The 23,863-nt window shown below is 44.0% G+C and overlaps 1 protein-coding gene and 1 pseudogene across 1 annotated transcript in view; one reads left to right on the top strand and one right to left on the bottom strand.

Moving 5' to 3' along the window:
* Positions 1-23,863, bottom strand: part of ACSL3 (acyl-CoA synthetase long chain family member 3) — a 111,046-nt gene that overhangs the window by 17,457 nt on the left and 69,726 nt on the right. Inside the window, exons 4-7 of the mRNA XM_088479181.1 lie at positions 9,964-10,073; positions 5,981-6,119; positions 3,263-3,410; positions 440-563 (exon numbers count right to left, since the gene is read on the bottom strand). Coding sequence (XP_088335307.1) covers positions 440-563; positions 3,263-3,410; positions 5,981-6,119; positions 9,964-10,073 — 521 coding nt within the window. The remainder of the gene's footprint in view (positions 1-439; positions 564-3,262; positions 3,411-5,980; positions 6,120-9,963; positions 10,074-23,863) is intronic.
* On the top strand, positions 16,894-17,575 carry LOC148517003 (RNA-binding protein 7 pseudogene; annotated as a pseudogene).

Here is a 23,863-nt window from a genome sequence, read left to right as displayed (position 1 = left end):
AACACCGGTAGATGTGCCTCATGTCTCAAACCTCTATTTTAGTTCATCACACCTTGCCCTTTGCCTGAAACAGGGAACAGTCCTATAAGCGAATATCCCGAATAAGCTAGGGTCTGCATGCAACTCTTCCAGCCCACAGCTGCTACTGCATGAACCAGCTGAACAAAGCAACTCCTATGGTTTGCAAACCACAAGAGAAATGGACTAGAGCCCTATTCATCTGGTCCTTCCGCATTTGTCATTTGGAAATGTGAAGAAGGACTAGCCTTATAATACATTAAATTGGAAACGGATACATAAATTGCGAAAATTTTACGGTTTTACAAGTAATAGGAATAATGACACAGATTTGGGAATTCGGTCTTGTATTTTAGAATAAGCAGAACTTGAACATGAATGTTGGTTTTGGCCAAGTATTAGTCTATTCCAGATGACTTACCTGATCTGAGAGCGTCTGTGGTGAAGAATAGCCCACGCCGCAGCCACGAGAGAGGCAAACCAATTCTGCACTCAGCTCCAACACATGGGCCAAAGGTAAGTAACCGATGTACAGATCGGTCTCTCTGCAACAAAAAAGTTTATTCAATAACAGACATATGTAGACTTCAAAAGGGATAATTAATAATAAAACCTGGTTTGCCCATTACATTGCTTAACATTTTATACTTGCAGAATTTATGGCTATTTATTATTATCCTTTACACATTTGTAATGATAAATATTTGCAAAATTCCTGTGTGCCCCAAGCACTTAATGTTCCTATTTCCTATACTGCCCATCAGTCTCCTCTTATTCTTGGGACCTTCTGGTTTAAAAAAAATAAATCTTCCTACATTCTGCAACTACACATGTACAGTTTAGAGCAGAGATTCAAACATGGAGAGCATATGTATTAACCAAATGTTTTATCACAAACCTATCCGTAAAAAGAAAAATTTTAAAATATAACATTACGTAATGTGCTAAAGTGAGTAGCAAACGTTTCCACCTGCTCCCTGGCCAGGGGCAAACGCAGGAATTTTAAAGGGGGGTTTCCAAACGGTTGAATTAAAAAAAAACTAAATATATATATATATATATATATATATATATATATATATATATATATATATATATATATATATATATATATATTCCATGCATAGACTATCATGACCAAAAAGCAGATTGTTCTTTTGGACAGGGAGAAGGAGATAATGTTATGTGGATAGGAACTTCCACTGTTGTCACTTCACACAGTGGAGGCTCCAAACTGCATGCTGGTACACAGGTCATATTTTAACCCCAGCTGCACATAAACAGAGATAGTGTGTATCTCAGACTCCGACCAGGACAACACAAACAATTAAGCAATTATATTCCCTATTCATTCCTTCCCTTGTCAGGGGGTGTTTCTAGGTACTCAGAAAACCCCCCCCCCCCTGCGTGCGCTAGCCTCTTTCATCCTCATGTACATATTGAGAGAGAGAGAGAGAGAGAGAGAGAGAGAGAGAGAGAGAGAGAGAGAGAGAGAGAGAGAGAGAGAGAGAGAGAGAGAGAGAGAGACTTCCCACCCCATTAATCCCACAAAACAGGAGCACACATACACCCGGTTTTCCTTTATCTAGGATCACACAAACCCCCCCTCCCCCCCTGGAATCTCCCAACTGAGGGCAACTCTGGCACAAGACAAACAATGCAATCTTGACATATAGACCAATACCGTCCTGTAATAATTAGCACTCAGTATCACAAAGTAGATTCTGTGCTGCAGGGGCACATTTGGAAACTAGCTGTTTTTTATTTTTACGTACCTGAAGCCACGTAGAAAAACGGGTTATATTTGGGAGGGCTGCATCCCTGTAGCACTTTATTTTAAGGCATACCTTCCAATTCCCTGAAATAGTAGCAATCTCCCTGATTGCACCTTACCCCATTATGTAGCGGTTATATAAAAAAACACAACAGATCTATACATTCTAATGGGATTAGTATAATTTACTTACATGGGTTATACAGCACAATGATCCCTATGGCTACATACATTTTATGAAAAGTATCAGTGTGTTTTCATCATCAAGTAGATCTTACTAACTGCTTTGGGGCTCATTTACATTTACACGCCTCTCAGATGTAGCCGTACACGCCCACTTTACCGCCGCGCTCATAGGTGTTGCAATCACAATCTCCCTGACATGCTTTTTCAAAAGTAGGAAAGTATGATTTAAGGAGGTCTGAGCTAAAGAGAAATGTTACCATCCCTCCACTCTTTTTTTGTCTCCGTACCAAATGATTGTTTGGCCATTCAGTGCTGAGCGAGCAGCTCCAAGTCCTAGATCTGGAACACTAGTAAGCTGCACACTCATCCAGTAGTTAATGGGTTTCAATGTCGTTTTCCGCTTTGGTCTACCGCCACCCTAATATTTAGTATTGTGCTACATTTCATAGAACACTAACAAGCTAGGTTACACTACATTCTGGTATCACATGTATTACTATGACAGGGAACCTACATGGAAACAAGAGTCTGCAGACACATCAACCTGTAAAGCTGGAGCATAGTGGTGTACAGTGTCTATACACTGCTAAATCAGCCCTGAATTGCCATATAGGCAAGCGTGGAGGGGATTGGTATGAAATACTGCATTCAAATTCCGACGACGGAAGCCCGGCAGCAGTGAAGATCCCGACAGCTCCAAAAGGTAAGTATTTACTAACCCTACTCCCACCCCCCCTAACCCTCCTTTAGGGGTGCCTAACTCTTACCTCCCTCCCTAGTGCCTAAACCTAACCCCCCCTTCCCCACAGCCTAAACCTAAGTCTCCCGGGGGAGTGCCTAACCATAAACGTCCCCCCCGGGGCTGCCTAACCCTAACTCCCCCTCCCCCTAGATTAAACCTAACCCCCCAAGGTGAGAGTGCCTAACCCCAAGTCCCTCCGGGAGCTCTAAAACCTAACCCTCCCCACCGCGGCTGTCCACGTCCGGCTTATTTTCGTTCGGTATGTCGGGTGTCGGGCTCCCGGTGTAGGTCTAATGACAGGCGTCGGGATTTCGACGCCTGTCATTAGTACCTTGCCGGGATTTGACAGTCGGCATTTTGACAGTCAGCTTCCTGACTGCATCCCAGCCTAGAGTACCACAAATTCGGTTGGGGAGTGTGAAGTTAAACTAGAGAACCCTTAAATCAAACAAAACTATTTTGCTGTAAAAGTAACACAAAATAGTTAAGTGTGTGTGAGACAAAGTGTGTGTGAGACAAGAGCTACGGTCATCAGAACTTACCCCAAGTTTGTGATCCTCTGTGCCATCCCGGTTATGCCAGCTATTATATTGCTGTGAGAGATCATCACTCCTTTGGGTATGCCAGTAGAGCCACTGGTGTACATGATGACAGCGATATCATGTGGCAGTGGCGGGCACCGTTTGTTTACTATGGAACAGCATTGGCAAATGTCATTCATGAAAGACTCAACAATGTTTATATTACGATTGTACAAATTCAGTAAAAGGTAAACGTTCTCCTGTGGGAAAGTATATGTAGCTATAAAATGTCTAACTGGGCTAGCCACACGCTACACACACAGTCCTGCATGGCAAACTGAATAATAAAGGGCTCAACAAGAAGCAGCTCCCATTTACAATATATGTACAGGCCACTTTAGAACCAATACACTTTTAAAGAAATAAAAAAAAACACCTAAGATTAAATCAGACGAGAAAGACTAATATACAGGGGTACACCAGGAAAAACACTGTTGCTTTGATGGGCAGAATAACTTGCACAACAATTTAGAATTGAGGCTTTGGGTAGATTTGGTGCAGACCTGGCAGAAGCATGCATCCCTGATGTGGCAGGTTACACAGGCAATCTAACAGTGCTGGGTGGATAATATTTGCTGCTTGCCAAAGAGGATGGTCGCTGCCATCAGAAAATCCTGGACGACTAAAGTTTGAAAATGACAGATGCAGAATAGCAAAAAAAAAAAAAAAAAAAGCAGCGGCTGTCGGTATTATCACTACACTGCAAATCCGTGTATAGAACAGCGGTTTCTATCTTACAATGAACTTTTAGGTTTAACAAAAATTGAACCTTCATGGAAGCAATTAATATGCTGCATGCCTAAAGAGCAGCGCAACATGCATGTGAATTATAGAGCAGCCAAAACATTGTGCTTGTGTAATTCATGTGTCTGTGACGTGGCTAATCTTGTAACCATAGCCATAACATTACATATAAAAAAAGTTAGACCTTGCCAAAAAGGTGCAGATACACTATCGGCTTACCTCTAATATCCAATAATCATTAATGGGGGAATACAGATCACTTCTAAAGGGAACTGTGTTTTTTGTGTAAGTATAAATATCATATACAGTCCGTCACCCCATTGGCTATCAGCATGATTGCAGTAGTCCTGTTCCTCTGTTATATATTGCTATTACTACAAGCTCCCTGCTTTTAGAGGAATCCAAAACCTTGGCGTCATTCAGTACGTTACCATGTGCTGTAAGCGTGTCAGGCACCAGTTGGTGCTGGGAACGAAAGCAGTAAATGAATTAATTATTTTTATATAATTTGTACCAGATGTGTGGGTCCCTGAGACTGCATCTGTTCACATGAAAAGAGAAGCCTACAATAAGATAATAGGGGGATGGGTGGGATGTACCAAGTTAATCACTTACTTCTGGATTTCCTGCTGTGTGTGAGGAAGCTTAGCACTGGGACATCCTGATGTTTAACCCTCAAGGCCAGAACGCACAGCGATTACTGCATTTAGTGAAGACCAGAAACTAAATTGCCCAAGCAATAAGATTTGTCCTGGTCATACACCTTAAAGTTGAGGGCGAGCTGGCTTTCTGTAGCAACATCCACCACCGAGGTCACGACCCCTGTACTGCATCCCCCACCGAGGTCTCGCCCCTGTACTGCATCCCCCACCGAGGTCTCGCCCCTGTACTGCATCCCCCACCGAGGTCTCGCCCCTGTACTGCATCCCCCACCGAGGTCTCGCCCCTGTACTGCATCCCCCACCGAGGTCTCGCCCCTGTACTGCATCCCCCACCGAGGTCTCGCCCCTGTACTGCATCCCCCACCGAGGTCTCGCCCCTGTACTGCATCCCCCACCGAGGTCTCGCCCCTGTACTGCATCCCCCACCGAGGTCTCGCCCCTGTACTGCATCCCCCACCGAGGTCTCGCCCCTGTACTGCATCCCCCACCGAGGCCTCGCCCCTGTACTGCATCCCCCACCGAGGCCTCGCCCCTGTACTGCATCCCCCACCGAGGCCTCGCCCCTGTACTGCATCCACCACCGAGGTCTCGCCACTGTACTGCATCCACCACCGAGGTCTCGCCACTGTACTGCATCCACCACCGAGGTCTCGCCACTGTACTGCATCCACCACTGAGGTCTCGCCACTGTACTGCATCCACCAAATCCCCACAATAGAGGGTGCGTGGCCATAGGTTGTTGACAGTCCAAAGTGAAACCCACACTCCCAACTGGAAGTAGAAATGACCAGCACACCACAATTTTCAAAAGGAGATAGACATTTATTTTAATGCAAGCAACACTCCCACAGGGCTACCAAAAGTATTTATCAGTGAGGCATGGAATAGCAAATAGTCAAACAGAGGTCTGGCCCAACGGGCATTTCGGTGTTCGGTGCTAGTGTGCACCATCCTCATGGGCTCCATGCCTTTTTGGTGCTAGTGTGCACCATCCTCATGGGCTCTATGCTTTTTTGGTGTTAATTGTAAAGCGCAACAGAATATGCTGCGCTATATAAGAAACTGTTAATAAATAAAAAATAATAAACTTTACATATCTGCTGTTCTGAGCTAATCTTTCCTTCCCTTTCATATCTTACACAATAAAAATTTGATAAGTAGCTGAAGCTTACATATACAGTACTTATGATTATTAGCAGCTGTTTTGTAAACCGAAAGGAGCATTTTCAATTTACCAGTACTTTATATTAGCAGCTAACTATGCGTGACTTACCTTGCTTTTCCCCCAGAGCCTGCACGGCCTCCATACTGTGCACAGTGATATTGCTGGGGAAGTCAGCCTGCTGTGTGCTGCCGCCACCGCCATCTACTAGTATGATGTGCCTTAGCAGAGGGACCTGAGGAAGGATGTCCTGTGGATTAAAGTAATACAGAATTCTTAGACATGGTATAGGACAAGTGTAATAATGCCAGTCTTCTGATAATTTCATAGTCATGTTAGGAATACAAGCATTGGTAGCGTTCCCGCTAGGCTGTTTCAGCGGGGTGCCGCGCCCTGCCCTATTTCTGAAGGGCAGAAAGCACCCTGCCCATCTGCACAGCGCACCGCTGAAACAGCCTGCGGGTTCTGTTCTCCACCCGCGGGCCGCAGTGTCCCGCGGGTGGGGAAAACGGTAGAGCAGCGGTCACCACCGGTGAAAGGATGCTAGGCGCATGCACAGTGACAGCGGCGCTTGGGGGCTGCCAGGCATGTCCGTAAGTGCCGGGAACGCCCCCAAGAGTGAGGAAAGAGGATGCGTCATAAAGACACGCCCCCTTTTCGAGCACGCGCACACCTTAAAAAGGGGCGCTCAGAAATGCCCTTGCTCTAGGTCCGGCACCCTGCCTGCCGCCGGACCTGGAGTGAACACTACATGGGCACTGTAGAACCAATGTTATATGCTTTAATAAAGTGAAAAGCTATCAAACATTTATTTATATAACAATAAAACAGTGGTAGAGTACCTCTGGCGCTAGTGAAATCGATAGTAAGAAGAAAGAGGGTAATACTGTTCTTTTGTTTGACCGGCAATGGTGACCTAGTAGCAGCAGCAGAAACATGCAGTATAAAGTTCACCTTTGAAATATAACATAGTTTGAAACACGTCAGCCTGTTGCATGCTGTGGAACCAGACCCCGATCCAGAGGCACCTCTAACAGTTAGTCATGCAGGGGTAATTCCAGAACCCCCTGCTTGCAAAAACCAAGCTGTTTATTTCATCAACCTCCGGTACGGGTCCATAACTACGGACATTTTAATATATTTGTGTTTATCATTTCAAATGTTGTGCTCCTAAAAGAGCTTATTTTTCAACACTGTTATTTGTGGTCATATTATGGCTTCTAAGCGAATTGTTTTATTATTACCTTTTTTTATCTTCATTGAATAAATAAGGAATCATCCTTTATATAGCAGTATTGCACTACTGTTTTCTTTTTTTCTCTATTTTATATTGCATGATTCTGCTGCTACTGGGTCACCATTGTCAGTCAAACAAAAGTACAGTATTACCCTCTCTGCTTACTATCGATTTTACTAGCGCCAGAGGTACGCTACCACTGTTTTTATTGTTAGATTTTAATTGTCTGGGTTGCGGGACACCCAGAGGCATAGTACCCCAAGGCTGCTTTTATATGTGCACATCGTAATATATTTAGCAAGTATTTTTTTATTGTTACAATTTATTTATATAAGACCTGTATATTGACAACTCAGAAAATAGAATAGTTAAAATGAAGGCGTGCATTCGCTGTTAAAATCTTGTATTCCTGGTCTACAGATGGGTCCTCATAGACCTAGCCTCAATATGCCATGCAGCTCAACTTGCGCAGAGTGTCTTTTTCATGTGTTTGTGTGTCCTAAAAGGTGTCTTGGTTGCAAACGGATGTGACAGAGTCTGTACAGGAGCACAACAGAACTTGGCGTGGAAAAAAGCCACGACCGCTGTATCATCATACAAGTGTTGCCTATAAAATTAATCAGTGCAGTCTCATGAAGCGGTTTTATCACATCCGTCTGCGAGCAAGAGGCATGTTTTGGTGAAAAAGATGCTTGGCGCAATCCGAGTCACGTGGGACCTTGCGTGCTAAGAAGGGCTGTTTGGCACGACTGCAGCAATAGTGTATGAGGACACATCTGTACATGAGTAAAAATACACAACTACCTGACACCTTTATTTATAAGCATTACCTGCTCTTATTATTATAATATAGTGATCTTGAATGTAATTCGTATGGAGCATTTCATTACTTTTTTGTGTTTAAAATTTCCTAGCTGTTGTTTACACTATATTATATACTTAAGCCTGGTGATATGCCAAAATATACGACAAGCAGAGCTATGAAGATACCATGCTGGCCAGAATAAGAACCATTAGTTCAAAGTAGGATTTGTGTATGTATGGGCTGCTAGAACTGGCAAACATTCAACTCAGAACATCGATGCCCAAAACAAAACAGCACCACCAAGTCTGAACACTCAGCACACATAGCGCCTTTGTTTGCTTTAAGTCAAAAGTGTCTGTATGGAGCAAGTTCTAAGAATAGATAAGTAGAATGTTAGCTTCATAAAATGTACAATCAAGCGAATTAAAACCTCAAATTTCAAATAATATTTGCGTTTTTTTTTTTTAACATAACGGATTTCTAATGTTCTGCGTTTTTACGATTTAATAAACACTTCATTACATATTTCCAAACTGTATTACTGAAATTCCCTGCAATAAACTACCCTAAAGGATCGTATCAGGCAGGTCAGCTAAACCGTATGCAGTGCACGTTTGCTGTGCTTTGCCAATCAAAATACTATGGGGTCAAGTCAGAAGAACGCGCTAGTTGGCTGCAATTAACCTCACACTACACGTACAGAACTAAATGCGGATATTCACCCATATGTAGTGGTGCAAGCATCTACATGCTTGTAGAAATAGCCATCATTATCAGTGTGCCCTTGCAATAGCTCTATACCTGATGCAAGACACCCATTTGAAATCCAGATCTCTACTTAACTACTATCCAGGAACATCCGGGAGACTCACTAACTCTTTGGACTCATGAAGGACTAGGCAATACTCCCACATCCAGGCCACTTCCTTTGAGAACGGCAGGACAGGTGTAGGCATCATCTTTATGATCTATAATGAGGAGCACCAGGCCCCGCCCACTTCAGGGACCTACAGCTGTGTCCTCATACATTATTGCCGCAGCCGCGCCAAAAAGCCATTCTCGGTGCGCCAGGTCTCGTGCGACTTGGCTTGGGCTGAGCCTCTTTTTCGTTCAAATGTGCGTCTTTGTTGCAATGCTATGCAACACTGTGTGCGTTGGATATTTGTTATTTATGTTGTATTGTGATATTTTATTAAATGTTTGATACGGACAGCACTCCTATGTTTCCTATTTTATTCAGGTAAAATACGGTTTTCTTTCTTAGAACATTAAACATTTAATTATTTCCTGTGTTATAGTAATTATTATTTATTTATTTTTAATGAAGTGGTTGCCACCTAGTATCACTCAGCTGCCCCAGATAAGTGGGGCTTAAGTGGGGGATAAGTGGCGCTTCTTGATAAGTTGTGGAGAAAGTAGATTTTGCATTGATGTGATTAGCAGTGACAGAAAATCTCGATAGTCGCTGGGCTTAGAAAATACGCCCACTAAAGATTTATAGGTTGATTGGCCCATTAACAGTGAACTCCAGAGATCTCCAAGTCCCTGATTTCTCATAAATGGCACAAGTGAAGATATGAAATACTGAATTAGTAAATCACCAACAATGTATTTACTGGTGTCAGACACCAATTCTAAAATTCAGAAATCGTTTATGGTTGTACAAGCATTGACACTGACTAGAGAAATCATTTTAATTGCGTTTCCACAGACTCGCTATTAACCAATGGTCCAGGTAAAATGAACAGTGGTCCACGTGAACTCTGCAAATTATACCAAAAAAGTTACATAAATAAAAATAAGCACACACTTGTGTTTGGCTAGCATTGAAAGGGAATTCAGAGTTTGTTAATTGAACATAATATTACTGTTAGAATTCTGAATGTAACCCAAAACACAACTTCATTATTTAAGTCACCCGAGAGCGCACTTGCCAACCAACACCTCTCCTCCTGCTCCTTCATTATACACTGCAAAGGATAATACATTTCAAACACATTTATAACTTAATAAATGGGAGCATTAATAAACACCATTAAGGGAGATCAATACCTTCAACTTTGACTGTAGGAGCTCCTTGCTGGTAATTATATGGGTGACTTCACTTTCTACCAGTCCATGAGCAATAGCCGGACCACCCAATGTTGAATATAATGTGACAACTGAAGACAGAAAAACAAGAGTCAGAACATCAACACTGTTGTACATACAGTCATTGAGACCTCAATATGCCAGAAGTCACCACTAAATGACATGGTGGAAGGAAAAAGCTATTTTATACAGCCATGTAATATCTAACACTTATTATACAACCTACATGCATTATGCTTCCTACTCATATATAATGTTATACATCCCTGTAAGATCTTACAGTTATTATACATCCTAAATGCATTATGCTTCCTGTACATATATAATATTATACAACACATCTACAGTGCCTTGCAAAAGTATTCACCCCCATTGGCTTTTTACCTTTTTTGTTACATTACAGCCTGTCATTTTTATTTTAAATCTGAATTTTATGTGATGGATCTGCACAAAATAGTCTAATTTGGTGAAGTGAAATGAGAAAAATATATATAAAAAAGAATCTTTATAAATAAAATTCTGAAAATTGCCATGTGCATATGTAATCACCCCCTTTGCTATGAAGCCCCTCAAAAGTTCTGGAGCAACCAATTACCTTCAGAAGTCACATAATTAGTGAAATGAAGTCCACCTGTGTGAAATCTAAGTGTCACATGATCTGTCAGTATAAACACACCTTTTCTGAAAGGTCCCAGAGGCTGCAACACCACTAAGCAAGAGGCATCATACCATGAAGACCAAGGAGCTCTACAAACAAGTCAGGGACAAAGTTGTTGAGAAGTACAATTCTGGGTTGGGTTATAAAAAAAATATCCAAATCTTTGATGATCTCCCGGAGCACCATCAACTCCATCATCATCAAATGGAAAAGAACATGGTACCACAACAAACCTGCCAAGCAGGGACAGAACTATGGGAGACAATGGAGGCGCCTGCCGACAGGTACCAGCATTGAAGGGGCACCTCCCTCACTGCCCACAATATATTCACCCCACTTAGGGCTGGAACTATGTACCCGGAGTGTACAGTCATGGCTGCCCAATACATGGTACCTTTTCCCGACACCAGAGAAGCCACTATACACACAGTTGAGAACTCAGTGTCAGACCATCAGCTGCCGTCTCTGTCTATCTATAGCCTGTCCTTACTCATTGGTGTCAGTGTGACACATCTGGCTCCCCCTATGGCATGCCTATATTCTGTGTGCAACTCACAGACCGGGCAAGGATGGCATTAATTAGAGAGGCAGCACAGAGACCAAAAGGTAACCCTGAAGGAGCTGCAGAGTTCCACAGCAGAGACTGGTGTATCTGTGCATGTGACCACAATTAGCCGTACACTCCATAGAGCTGGGCTTTATGGAAGAGTGGCCAGAAAAAAGCCATTACTTAGTAATAAAAATAAGAAGACACGATTTGAGTTTGCCAAAAAGGCATGTGGGCGACTCCCCAAATGTATGGAGGAAGGTGCTCTGGTCAGATGAGACTAAAATGTAACTTTTCGGCCACCAAGGAAAACGCTATGTCTGGCCTAAACCCAACCTATCCCATCACCCCAAGAACTCCATCCCCACAGTGAAACATGGTGGTGGCAGCATCATGCTGTGGGGATGTTTTTCAGCAGCAGGGACTGGGAAACTGATTTGAGTCGAGGGATAGATGGATGGTGCTAAATACAGGGATATTCTTGAGCAAAACCTGTTTCAGTCTGCCTGTGATTTGAGACTGGGACGGAGGTTCACCTTCCAGCAGGATAATGACCTGAAGCATACTGCTAAAGCAACACTCGAGTGGTTTAAGGGGAAACATTTAAATGTGTTGGAATGGCCTAGTCAAAGCCCAGATCTCAATCCAATTTTGACTTGAAATTGCTGTTCACAAGCGGAGGAATGGGCAAAAATCCCAGGGGCAAGATGTGGCAAGCTCATAGAGACTTCGCAACTTGCAGCTGTAATTGCCGCAAAAGGTGGCTCGACAAAAGTACTGACTTTAGGGGGGTGAATAGTTATGCACGCTGAAGTTTTCTGTTATGTTGTCCTAAATGTTATTTGAGTCACAATATAAAAAAAACAAAAAAAACACAACTTCACAGTTGCAGACATATTCTGTGAATGAAATGATGCACAACTTCAAACAACCCATTTTAATTAAAGGTTGTGAGGCAACAAAACATGAAAAATGCAAAAAGGGGTGTGAATACTTTTGCAAGGCACTGTATGTAATATATCTTACTTATTACACATCCTACATTCATTATGCTATTTATACATATAATATTATACATATACATATTTTATATTATACTTCCCTGTGATATTTAAGACATACTTGCCTACTTTTGAAAAAGCATTTCAGGGAGATTGTGAAAGCAAAACCTATGACCGCGCGGTAAAGTGGGCGTGTATTGTTACATCTGAGAGGCGTGTCATAATACTGACTTACATCCACATGTAAATGAGCCTCAAAGCAGTTAGCAATATCTACTTGTTGATGAAAACACACTGATACTTTTCCGAAAATGCATGTAGCTATAGGGATCATTGTGCCTTATAACCAATGCAGGAAATTTATACTAATGATCCCATTTGAATGTGTATCTCTCTGTTTTTCTTTTATATAAAAAGCTTCATACTAGGAGTAAAGTGCAATCAGGGAGATTGCTAGACTCTTCATGGAGTTTGCTACCATTTCAGGGAGTCTCCACGACAATCAGTGAGAGTTGGTAAGTTTGATCTAACGCCATTAATAAGACAATGTATTTGTCACTGGGAGAGATATCAGCCTGATTAAGGTACTGGTTGATCAAATCTAGGAACCAGCAAGAACTTAAGGAACCTGGGAAGTGTGGTTTCTCAAGGCCCCCATACATCAGAGATTGATTGCAGCAATCATGCAATTTGCAATCGATTGTGTATAAAAATCTTTCCCTTTTTTAATCGATTGTGGCAATTCTGCAATCTGCAATCGATTGAAAAAGGGAAAGATTTTTATACACAATCGATTGCAAATTGCACGATTGCTGCAATCAATCTCTGATGTATGGGGGCCTTAAGTCGCATTTGGAAAAAAAAAAAAAAACTTTTACGAATATTGGGAGTTCCCTCTGCTGTTCCACAATTTGTTTACCCATAATAAACATGTGGATAAATCAAGATATATCCTGAAAACTGAAAGCAACCAAATACAATTTCATGTCCTACAAAGAAAAATACGTGTATTATGAGCTTAACTTGCAATAAAACCATATTATTGACAACACACAGAAATGTTCAGTGTGGTTCCTCAGATTGGTTGGTTTGTACAGGATATAATGGCCTAAAAGAAAGAAAATCAAAGCACACAACAACAATTGTCTAAAACAACAAGTTTTTCTTTTTTTTTCTAGTTAACAGATTTCCAGAGCCTCAGTTTATGTTGGAAAGTGTACTATTTTAACCTTCTTTAATAAAACCTTGGGAATGGGGCGTCCAGCCATGGTCTTAGCGCTGTGCTGGAACATATTTCAGCTAATGCAGACCAGCTGCTTGAATTTCCATGCATAGAGGAAATTATTTCTATGAGCCCTTTTTTACCAAATGAATGTAGAGTTGTGTCGATTTTGTCCCCGCTTCCCCACAGAGAGGAAGATACTAGGACACAGCAGCTGCACTTCTGCTTGGGAGCTAAGGATAGGTGTGGGAGAGGAGGGAAGGCAGAAGTGGACTCAGCGCACTTCCTGATGTTACAGTCCCTGAAGTGGCAGAAGCTACAGAACACAGCAGTCTTGTGTCCTGCCTCGCATTGGGGCATCATGGTTGCCTGAGCTCTACAGCAAAAACTAAACAGAGACTGTATTGGCGATTGCTGATTCCGATGGGAGAACAGCTCCGCCGTACAGCCAAGTGTTTGATAACCAATGAAGCAAAGCGGTCAGGCATTTCTTCTCCATTTAGGTCAATGCTCAGTGCACCTTAGGAAACTTTAGGTTTAACTCCAACATTGAGGAGCACTGCCCATGCGTGGACCTTGCATAAGGATGGGCACTATTTTTTTATTTCCACGGATCACAGCTAGCATGTGCGTCAGGCACCAGGAAAAAGTATTTGATGCAACAGCCCAAAAACCACCGTCTGAAGTTTAACACAGTTTTTTGTTTGGTTTTTGTTTTCTTAAATGCAACCTTTAGATGTGATCTAGCAGCCAGCTCAAACCAGTAGTGATCTACCATGAGAAAGTGGATAATGGATGACCTGAGGCTTTTTGTTTTATTCATACATCCATGTTCATACAGCGACTAATTTAAATCAGTTTAAAAAACAAAAACAAAAAAATAAATAAATAAAAATATATGGCTTTTAACTTTGGGAGATAGGACACTCTTGAATCAGCGAAGAAAAAAAAAAAAAAAGCATGAAGGGTGGGGGGGAAATGTGGAGGGAATCACGTAATTAGTTTTAAGAGGGCAATTCAATAGTTTTTTTATGTTGCGGTAATTAATGGGCGCCCAATGTTGCAATTCAATTGTTTTGGGCACCCATTAATTATTGCGCTCTTCGCCAGTAGACTGTTTAGCCCAGTAAAATGTCTAAACCTATCTAAAGTCCACGTTAGGGCGCCCAAAACCAGGATTTATCACACATTTCTGTTTGCCTCCTCAGGAAGGGTTAAGCAGAAATGGAGTCGCTGGCAGCTGTTCACACCCTAACAATTGAATTGCTCCAATGAGTGCCAAGCACTACCAGCCGCCGGCGAAGACTATAGAATTGCCCCCTAAATGTTTAGGATTTTTGGTTCCAGTGAGATTTTCTATCTATTGAAATATAAAAATGGGCAAACTCACACCCATGAAACAAGGAAGGAGCGAGTCATTTTCTACTGGAGACTCTCTGTAATAATTTTATTTATTTTTCCCTTGTAATATTTATTGTTTTGTTTGTTCCACAATTGAACCACTGCCTAGGTATCCTAGCTCACACTATGACCGCATCTCCTACCTATCCTATCTGGCACTAGGTCAACTTCTACCTATCCTAGCTGGCATTAGGACCGCTTCTCCTACTTATCCTATCCGGCACTAGGGCAACTTCTACCTAATCCAGCTGGCACTAGGACAGCTTCTCCTACCTATCCTAACCATCACTAGGACCGCTTCTACCTATCCTAACCAGCACAAGGACTGCTTCTCCTAGCTGGCACTAGGACCGCTTCTCCAAGCTGGCACTAGGACCGCTTCTCCAAGCTGGCACTAGGACCGCTTCTCCAAGCTGGCACTAGGACCGCTTCTCCAAGCTGGCACTAGGACCGCTTCTCCAAGCTGGCACTAGGACCGCTTCTCCAAGCTGGCACTAGGACCGCTTCTCCAAGCTGGCACTAGGACCGCTTCTCCAAGCTGGCACTAGGACCGCTTCTCCAAGCTGGCACTAGGACCGCTTCTCCAAGCTGGCACTAGGACCGCTTCTCCAAGCTGGCACTAGGACCGCTTCTCCAAGCTGGCACTAGGACCGCTTCTCCAAGCTGGCACTAGGACCGCTTCTCCAAGCTGGCACTAGGACCGCTTCTCCAAGCTGGCACTAGGACCGCTTCTCCAAGCTGGCACTAGGACCGCTTCTCCAAGCTGGCACTAGGACCGCTTCTCCAAGCTGGCACTAGGACCGCTTCTCCAAGCTGGCACTAGGACCGCTTCTCCAAGCTGGCACTAGGACCGCTTCTCCTACCTATCCTAGCTGGCACTATTACTGCTTTTCCTACCAATCCAAGCTGGCACTATGTTGATCACCTACGACCATGAAAGGTGGTGTAGGTGTAGATTTTTCCCTTGGGACTTTCACAGGGTTTAGACACCTCATCATATTGAAGATATGGGGAGGATAAAAAGAAGGTCACTAACATCTTGTGGAAAGCACATTTAATAAAAAATAAATCAATCACCGGCCATAAATGAGAAGCATTTAAATCTACTAATTGAAGGTTTCTAACAGGAGGCATCTCACACGCAGGTACCCTAAACATACACAGCAGAGGCTTCTTTCCGATTTCCCCTACACGCAGTGGCAGTAGGCGGCCATGTCCATTATTGCCTATTTTTGTCACAGCTGCTGTGAATTAAGGATGGGTGTGGCTCACAATCCAGCTCCTGTCTACATGTTGCCCTCAGTAAGTGTATTTTGGCTGCAATTTAATGTGTGAAGCATTCATGCTAGCATAGGGACCTGCAGAGATGGGGGATCCCTTGACTGAAAGATTAAGTGTTTTGATCAAAATATGAACAACTCCCCATACTTTTATTTGTGATACACACAGAATTGCAGCTTTTGGTTTGTCTATTTTTTTTAATTCATGTCTACTTTAGCTCATTAATTCCTAATGAAATGTTCAGACAGATCTACGAACACTGGAACAAAAAGGAAGATTGAAATACCCATGAATAAGTGTATTATGATAGAGAAGGTTGTTTTTAGGGGTGTGCACTGGCCACATTTTGTGTTTTGGATCTGGATCTTTCTTCATGTTTTGGATCTGGATTGGTTTTGCCAAAACCACCCTTCCAGGGTTTGTGTTTTCGGTTTTGTGTTTCGGAAAAAAAAGCATAGAAACAGCTAATAATCACAGAATTTTGTATTTTTTTTTTTTGTTCCTACACATTTATTAACATTAATTTCCACTCATTTCCAGTCTATTCTTAACACCTCACACTATTGTTTTTAGGCCAAAAGGTTGCACCGAGGTAGCTGGATGACTATGCTAAGCGACACAAGTGGGCGGCACAAACACGTGGCCCATCTAGGGGTGGCACTGCAGTGGCAGACAGGATGGCAGTATGAAAAACTAGGCCCCAAAAGGCGCTGCGCGGTGACTTATCGTGTCACCCATCGACTGCTGCTGCTGGGCACACAGGACGGGACTCAGAAGAGAGATGGGCACCGCCGAGGCTGATAGGACGCTGTACGTGGGGAACCTAGATCCCAGGGCCACCGAGGAGATCCTGTTCGAGCGGTTTCTGCAGGCTAGTCCTGCAATTAACGTTAAAATTCCAAAGGACAAGGATGGAAAGTCGAAACAATTTGCTTTTGTCAATTTCAAACATGAGGAGTCTGTTCCCTATGGAATGAGTTTGTTAAATGGAATCAAACTCTTTGGGAGGCCGCTGAAAATTCAATTCAGATCAGGAAGCAGCCGTGGCTCCGCAGAAGCAAATAGCGCAGCCTACTCACCACAAGGAAATGGCAGTTTTACTGGAAACAGTCCAACACATGACCACAGGCATGATGGCAATGGCGAGTTCACAAAATACTCTGAACTTTCACCTCCTGTTCCAAACTACCAGAGATCTTACTCTTCTCCGGACAATCTTCAAAGACAAGCAATGATGAATAACTTCTATAGGTCGGAAACCCCTCATGCATGGATCTAGCACAGGAATGATGGCCCAACCCAGTTACTCGCCATCACATTATCCGCCTCACCAAAGTCGGTACAGTCACGGATCCGATAACTCTCCCTCACACAGATATGATTTCTCTTCCAGCCACCGATCCAGTAGAAGCCATAGCTCTCATCCTTATCAATAGGAGAGTTACCACAGTAGCAGAGACTAGGGATGTGCAGGCTCGCATTAGTTCGGATTATCCCAGCAAAAATCGGGTCACAGAAGGAGGCAAAACGTCATCTTTCATGGACAAACAGCTTTCATGGACTTTTGTCCAGGACAGCCCCGGTAAGAACCCGCTCATCCCTAGTTGTTTTGTTTCAAGGTTGAGGCAAATCAAAAGGACAAACGGGCAAATCAAAAGGACAATCAATATATGGGGAATCGATCCTGATAAAGGTTACGCAGCAGTTTTATATCATGCATTAGATAGTTAAATAATGATGTTCAAATTGGCACATACAGCAGTCTCTGGCTTTATTCTGGTATGCATTTAAGAAGTGATTTTCTGAGCATGGCTGAAAGGGCCTATAATGCATTTTCCAAGTTACATAGGAATTATATCTGTTATCACACAATGTTAAGCTGTGTAAAATTTATGGTGTATCATGTACTCTTTTCCTAACTAACTACTTGATCACATTCCTTCTTCCAAGCTGCAGTGAGTAAGTGCACGAGTGTGGGCAGGGGGGGTAACTGAAAGCTGGCTTATACCCCTTTTAGACTGGGCAAAATACCCGGGTAGAGTCTCGGTGGAAAAGGCTCCCAAGAAAAAAATCCCGGGTCGATTGACCAAGCATTTTTTCCTGGGTCTCGGACAGGGTTTTACGCAGGTAAAACCCTGGTCAAGCTAAGTGGAAACGGGTAACCCAGGTCTTCCGACCCAGGACCCGTTTACAGCATGCCGATTGGGTGGTATTCGGAAGCTGTCTGCGGCAGTGGTCACCGAGGAGGGAGAGATTACAGCCTCCTCGTGTAGTTCAGACCGTTACGGTTTTTACCCCATCCCCGCTTCATATAGGGAGTCTGTAATCTCTCCCAAGCGCCGGCACTGCACCCATGTGCAGTGTGAAAGGCGCCGCAGTTTGAATGGGGTGAATCCAGGGTCTGACCTGGCTTGGAACAGTGGGCCCGATTCAGACCCGCTCGCTAGGCTACGTTCGCACGTAGCCTGCCGATGTTTGCAATGTGTGCATGCGTATAAGGACGCAGTGCGCATGCACGAACTAGTCCATGTGATCGGGAAGTGTTCGCACCCTGCACATAGACTCCTCGCTAGAATGATTGACAGGACGAGCCGTTTGTGGGTGGTGACAGGGGTTGGCTGATGGAAACAGAGGGGTGGTGGTGCGAACGCAGGCATGTCTGTGCATCTTAACACCGTTTCATAGGCGTGCATAATTAAGACGCAGCATCATAATACACGTCACATGGCTGAATTACACACTGAAGCACTCGCAGTGCTTGCGGTAGGGTCAGCCACAGTGTATTAGTGTATTACTAAGGGAAAGTGTGGATCTTAGGATTGGCTGATGGGCATCTAAATACACACCGAGATCGCACGCCAAGACATAGTGGGCGTGCTAATGCCTTGCCGTGCAATCGCGGGATTTGCATACTTTGGCAGCTGACGGCCGATTCAGACCCATCTAGCGAGTGGGTCGGAATCGGGCCCAGTGTTCCAAATCCCGGGACAGACTCTAGATTTTGGTGGAAGAGGGGTATTATGAGGCCATGGGCAGCTATTTGGCGTTCACGGAACGTTGAATGTTTTTTTTCCATGTTCACAGACTGGGGCTATATGAGAGGCATCTGGTTTATATGAGCGCTACATGTCATGACTGTGTAAACAATTTATATTAGGGTGACTTGGCTAAGGAGAACGAGTGATTTGGCAGAGATTTAAAACATGATCTGGAGGTGGTTCAGCTGTAACAAGTGGGCATGGGTGTAAATTTGTATTTTTATTAAATGTTTGGACTGAAATGAACTGGGTTAATGTGTTAAATGGTCTTGTTTGTGGCAGATATGAGCCAGGAGAAGAGCAGGCAGGTTAGGGCAAAGTTATTTAACCTTTTAAAGGCTACTGTACCAGATAATGCGTAATTAGCTTCTCAATGGCTAGCCAAAATTATATGGCTTCATTGCTGCACGGCATGAATCCTATGTTGGGCAGCAAAAGGGATAAGTATTTCTCTAGTTGTTTGATTTGCATTTCCCTCATCTCGAGTTGGGTTACTTAGAGTTATATATGTTTATTATATTTATGTGATTTTTTAATACAAATTGTGGCCATTGTATTGCCAAGAGGCAATATAAGGTGACATTACTTACAACATGTCCTATGGTGTTATGGTTAGGAGTACAGACTATCCCCTTTTCCTGTTGAAAATAACCAGTCCATAAAACTGGTCTTAAAAACATAATGTAATCATATGTATTATTATGTTATGCAAACACATTTCAAATTATTCATTTTCATGTTCAAATTAACAGGCATAATAAAATGAGTACCCAAGGCAAATACACAGCTACAGAGCTTTTCCTGCCTCCTCTTTTAAGACTTGTGGAATAGAGGACAAAGCCAGCAAGTGCCTGGGATAGTTCCCACAAGCTGTCTTAGCTCACTCCTCTGACCCCAGTTACATAAACAATTAAGAACAGGGAAAGCCTAGTCCTATGGTTTGAGTTAATCTCCTCTGTGTATGCCTTACACCCTTTATGCTCCAGAATCTCTCATCGCTCCTTTGTAAAACCTTTCCCCCAAATGACTAAATCAATGCTTTATACAATGCAGACCAGAGATAGGCAGCACATGACAAGTCCCAGTGTACTCACACACCACATTGAGGGGGGGATACAGTGGAGAGAGAGAACGTACCAATCAGCTCTTAAATGACACTTTATAGACTGTGGGGCAAACGTATTAACCGCCAAAGCGGCATCAGGGCACACGCTGATACTGCTTCTCCCCCATGTATGATTGGGGGGTTGGGCGGTAAATGACAGGGGCTCTATGCGCCTCTGTCATTATCGGCACTGATATCTACAAAATAGCAGCGCCGATGTGCTGGGCTATGTATGAACAATCAGTTCGCCTGACCATTCCACCAGCTGCAGCTATCGATAGACGGCAGCAGGGACAGCGCGACGCAGGAAGCTTTATAGCGGCACGATAAGTGCCCCTGTGTATGAAACATGACAGAAAATAAAAGTACCAACCAATCAGCTTCCATCTCCAAGGTTTGATATACAGTATCTCCCCCTGACCCTATTTGTTCTAGTTGGCCTCTTCTACAATCTAACAGATGTGCAACCTGAGACAGGTCCCATCAGGTTTATCTCCACTGTAGAAAAAGAATGATCATTCAAGCAGTATCTATACATGCTGCTGGGAGCGTTCTCATGGTCCTTACACGGAAAGAGGTTTCAAAACAAATTCAACACAAGCTTGGATTAAAAAAATATTGCTGGGTACACAGCTCCTGATATCTATTTATGTCTATGTAATATACAGTCTAAGGTGGATCAGTAAGTAACATAGGCTGCTCCATTAAGGAAATAACGTTATATATACACTTAAGGTTTTAAGAATAAAGGGTCATATTCAATCTGACAAATTAGACTTTTCACACCTGTCAAAAAGCGTTCGCCGGTGCGTACTTTTTCCGAACACGTGCGTATCGCGCTATCCAATTGCCGGAGTGTTCTCATGTGCGAAAACTCCATTAGGCAGAAACCGGCAAAACATTTTCGCCATCTCAGAGCAGGTAATAAAATGTGCAAAATCTAAATTTTTTGCTAAAAATGTGGGGACTTCGTTCAGAACCCTTTGGACACCCCCCCCCCCCTCCTAATGACTAATTAGGCAAAAAAAGAGTAATTCCCCCTAATAATTACATCAATTTTTGGGTGAAAATGTAAAGAGTTGGAAAATTGGTATAAAGTACTGGGTCAGGTAATTTGGGGGGCTGTATGGATGGGACAGGTGTTAGGATTGCAGGGGGCTGCAGCAGGTGTACTTTTAACATGTTTTAAAACTGCACTTTATACCCCCAATTGCTTTAGGTCATGTTTCCACACTTATGCAAATATGCATAAACAGCCATTTGACTCAATTTAGGAACCCAAAATACATTTATTAGGGCTAGTAATACACTTCTATATTGATTTCCAGTGTCAGTTAGGCTTTTTATGGGGTACAGACTGATTTCCCCAAAATGTGCTAGTTTAGCAAAGCGCAAATATTTAACATATGCGTTTTCACGTGTTTTGCAATTGGATAGGGCAAAAAGCTAGAGCACGCATTGAAAAAGTACGTAAAAAGATCGCGTCAAAACTGGCGAATGTGACGTTAACTTCGCCATGCGAACGCTTTTCGCCAAACGCGACTTTTCGCTCCTAATTGAATATGGCCCAAAATGGGAAAAAAATAACACTTGACACAACCCTGCAGATTAGCTAAAACCATACTTGCCGACTCTTCCTCAATGGCGGGGAGGCTCCCGAAAAATGGGCTGGCGCTCCCGGCCACCCACAAGAGAGGGCGCCATAGCTGCCCCTGCACCCTCCCACTTCCCTGGCGAAAGTGGGCAGTCCGGAAGGGGCCGATGACGCGATTCTGTGTGAATAGAATCATAGCCCCGCCCACTGCTATACAATGACGGAGACCACAACATTGTACAGCGTGGATCGGGCCTCGATCGTCCAGCCACACCCTCGCAACGCCCACTATTGCCGCTGCCACATCCCCTGCACCGCTGACCTGGCTGGGGGGTATGGCTAAAACTTAACTTGTAAATCTTTAGTAATATTTTGGAAAAACAGCCAATAATGACTACGATACAGCAAAAAGTAAATAGACAGATATAACAAATAATAGAAACAAAACCATATCAACATAACAAAAACATCAACAATATGAAGGCAATGAAAGGGGGGGGGGGGGGCAGTAATCCAGAGACAATGGAACTAGTGATATACACAATGGTTAACAAATAAAAACATTCAAGTAAAACAAAGGATGGATGGAGAAGAAAGAAATATTCAGACTATACACACCACAAATCACTGTAGACACATTCCTTATAGCTGAAGCCTGTAGTGGCTTGAGTAAAGAGAAATAGTCAAACCACAGCCTCCATTTAATCAATCAAGAGACTGTGGAAGCAGATTATTTAAACCCGAGGGTCTCCATATCATAACTCTTTTAAACATATATGTTACAATCACGGCCGGATTATAGGCGGGGCGGTCGTCCAGGGGCCCCCACAGTGCCGCTAACATTGGCCGGAACCTGGCCACTCTAAAAATCCACTGGCTGGCTCCCACGTCCCGCCTCCCGGCAGCATCACGCAGCCAGTGTCAGTGCAGCAGCACCCTTGATGACCGTGGCTGACTGTAAAAGCCCCACCCCCTTTGATTAACTAATGCCGCGATTCGCGGGTGGGGCCTAATTCTGCAAAGTGCCCGCCCCTTTTAGAAAAGCTGGTAGTGTGGACTGCTGGTACTACAACAGGTAAGAGTTACTGAGAGCGCTCTCTCTCTCTCCCCCCCCCTCCTCTCTCTCTCTCTCTCTCCCCCCCTCTCTCTCCCCCCCCCCCCTCTCTCCCCCCCCCCCTCTCTCCCCCCCCCCTCTCTTAGGGGTCTATTCACAATGCTAATTATCAGGGTCCGAATGGACCCCGATAATTAGCATTCTAACTCTACACGAGCACAGGAGCAATTCATCATTGCTCCAATGCGGAGACAGCCGATCCGAATATCAGCTGTCTCCCCAAAGTGTTTTCACTGCTTTCGGAGCAGTGAGACAAGTGCGCATGCATGACCTACAGGTCACGCATGCACACTAGAGCCCCAAAGTCCGGTGGAAGGAGACGGACAGGGGGCCTGATTCAGACCCGCTCGCAAGTGCACAGCGCTCGCAAGCGGGTCGATGGTCCCCCGGCGTGCGCATGCGCGAGATCCACCGAGCGACTGAACTTCAGTTGCTGCGGGTCTCGCTACAAGACGGGACGGCTGTCCATGGTGAGTGACCGCTCGCCCCGTTTTGTAGGCGGGAGGGGGGGTATCGGCACAAACGCAGGCGTTCCCTTAGAAATGCCTGGCGTTTGTGGGTGGCCCTACTGACTTCACTCGTGATGTCAGTAGTGGACTTCCTGCTCTATTAGAGCAGGAAGTCCACTCAGGCTTGCGAAAGCCGAGACCCTACCACGGTCTCCTCGCAAGCCCGATTGCCGCGATAATCGACACGGGCTCCAGGCCGCTCGCAAAAGCTGTAGGTGGTCTCCCACAGTTTAGTCAGCAGCCTGAAGAAGAAAAAAAAAAAACCCGCCCTGATTTAGGGCGAGCAGCTCTGAATCCGGCCCAGAGTCCTCTTCACAACCCAGGACTCCTCTCATAGGGAAGGAGCATGTTGTGAGCCCCAAGCGGGAAGATGGCAAATGCTCCCGCACTC

Source organism: Taudactylus pleione, unplaced genomic scaffold (assembly GCF_031769625.1).
Source record: "Taudactylus pleione unplaced genomic scaffold, aTauple2 ptg000229l, whole genome shotgun sequence".
Classification (NCBI taxonomy): domain Eukaryota; kingdom Metazoa; phylum Chordata; class Amphibia; order Anura; family Myobatrachidae; genus Taudactylus; species Taudactylus pleione.
Note: the sequence above shows the minus strand (reverse complement) of the source record. Positions and strands in the feature narration are given on the sequence as shown.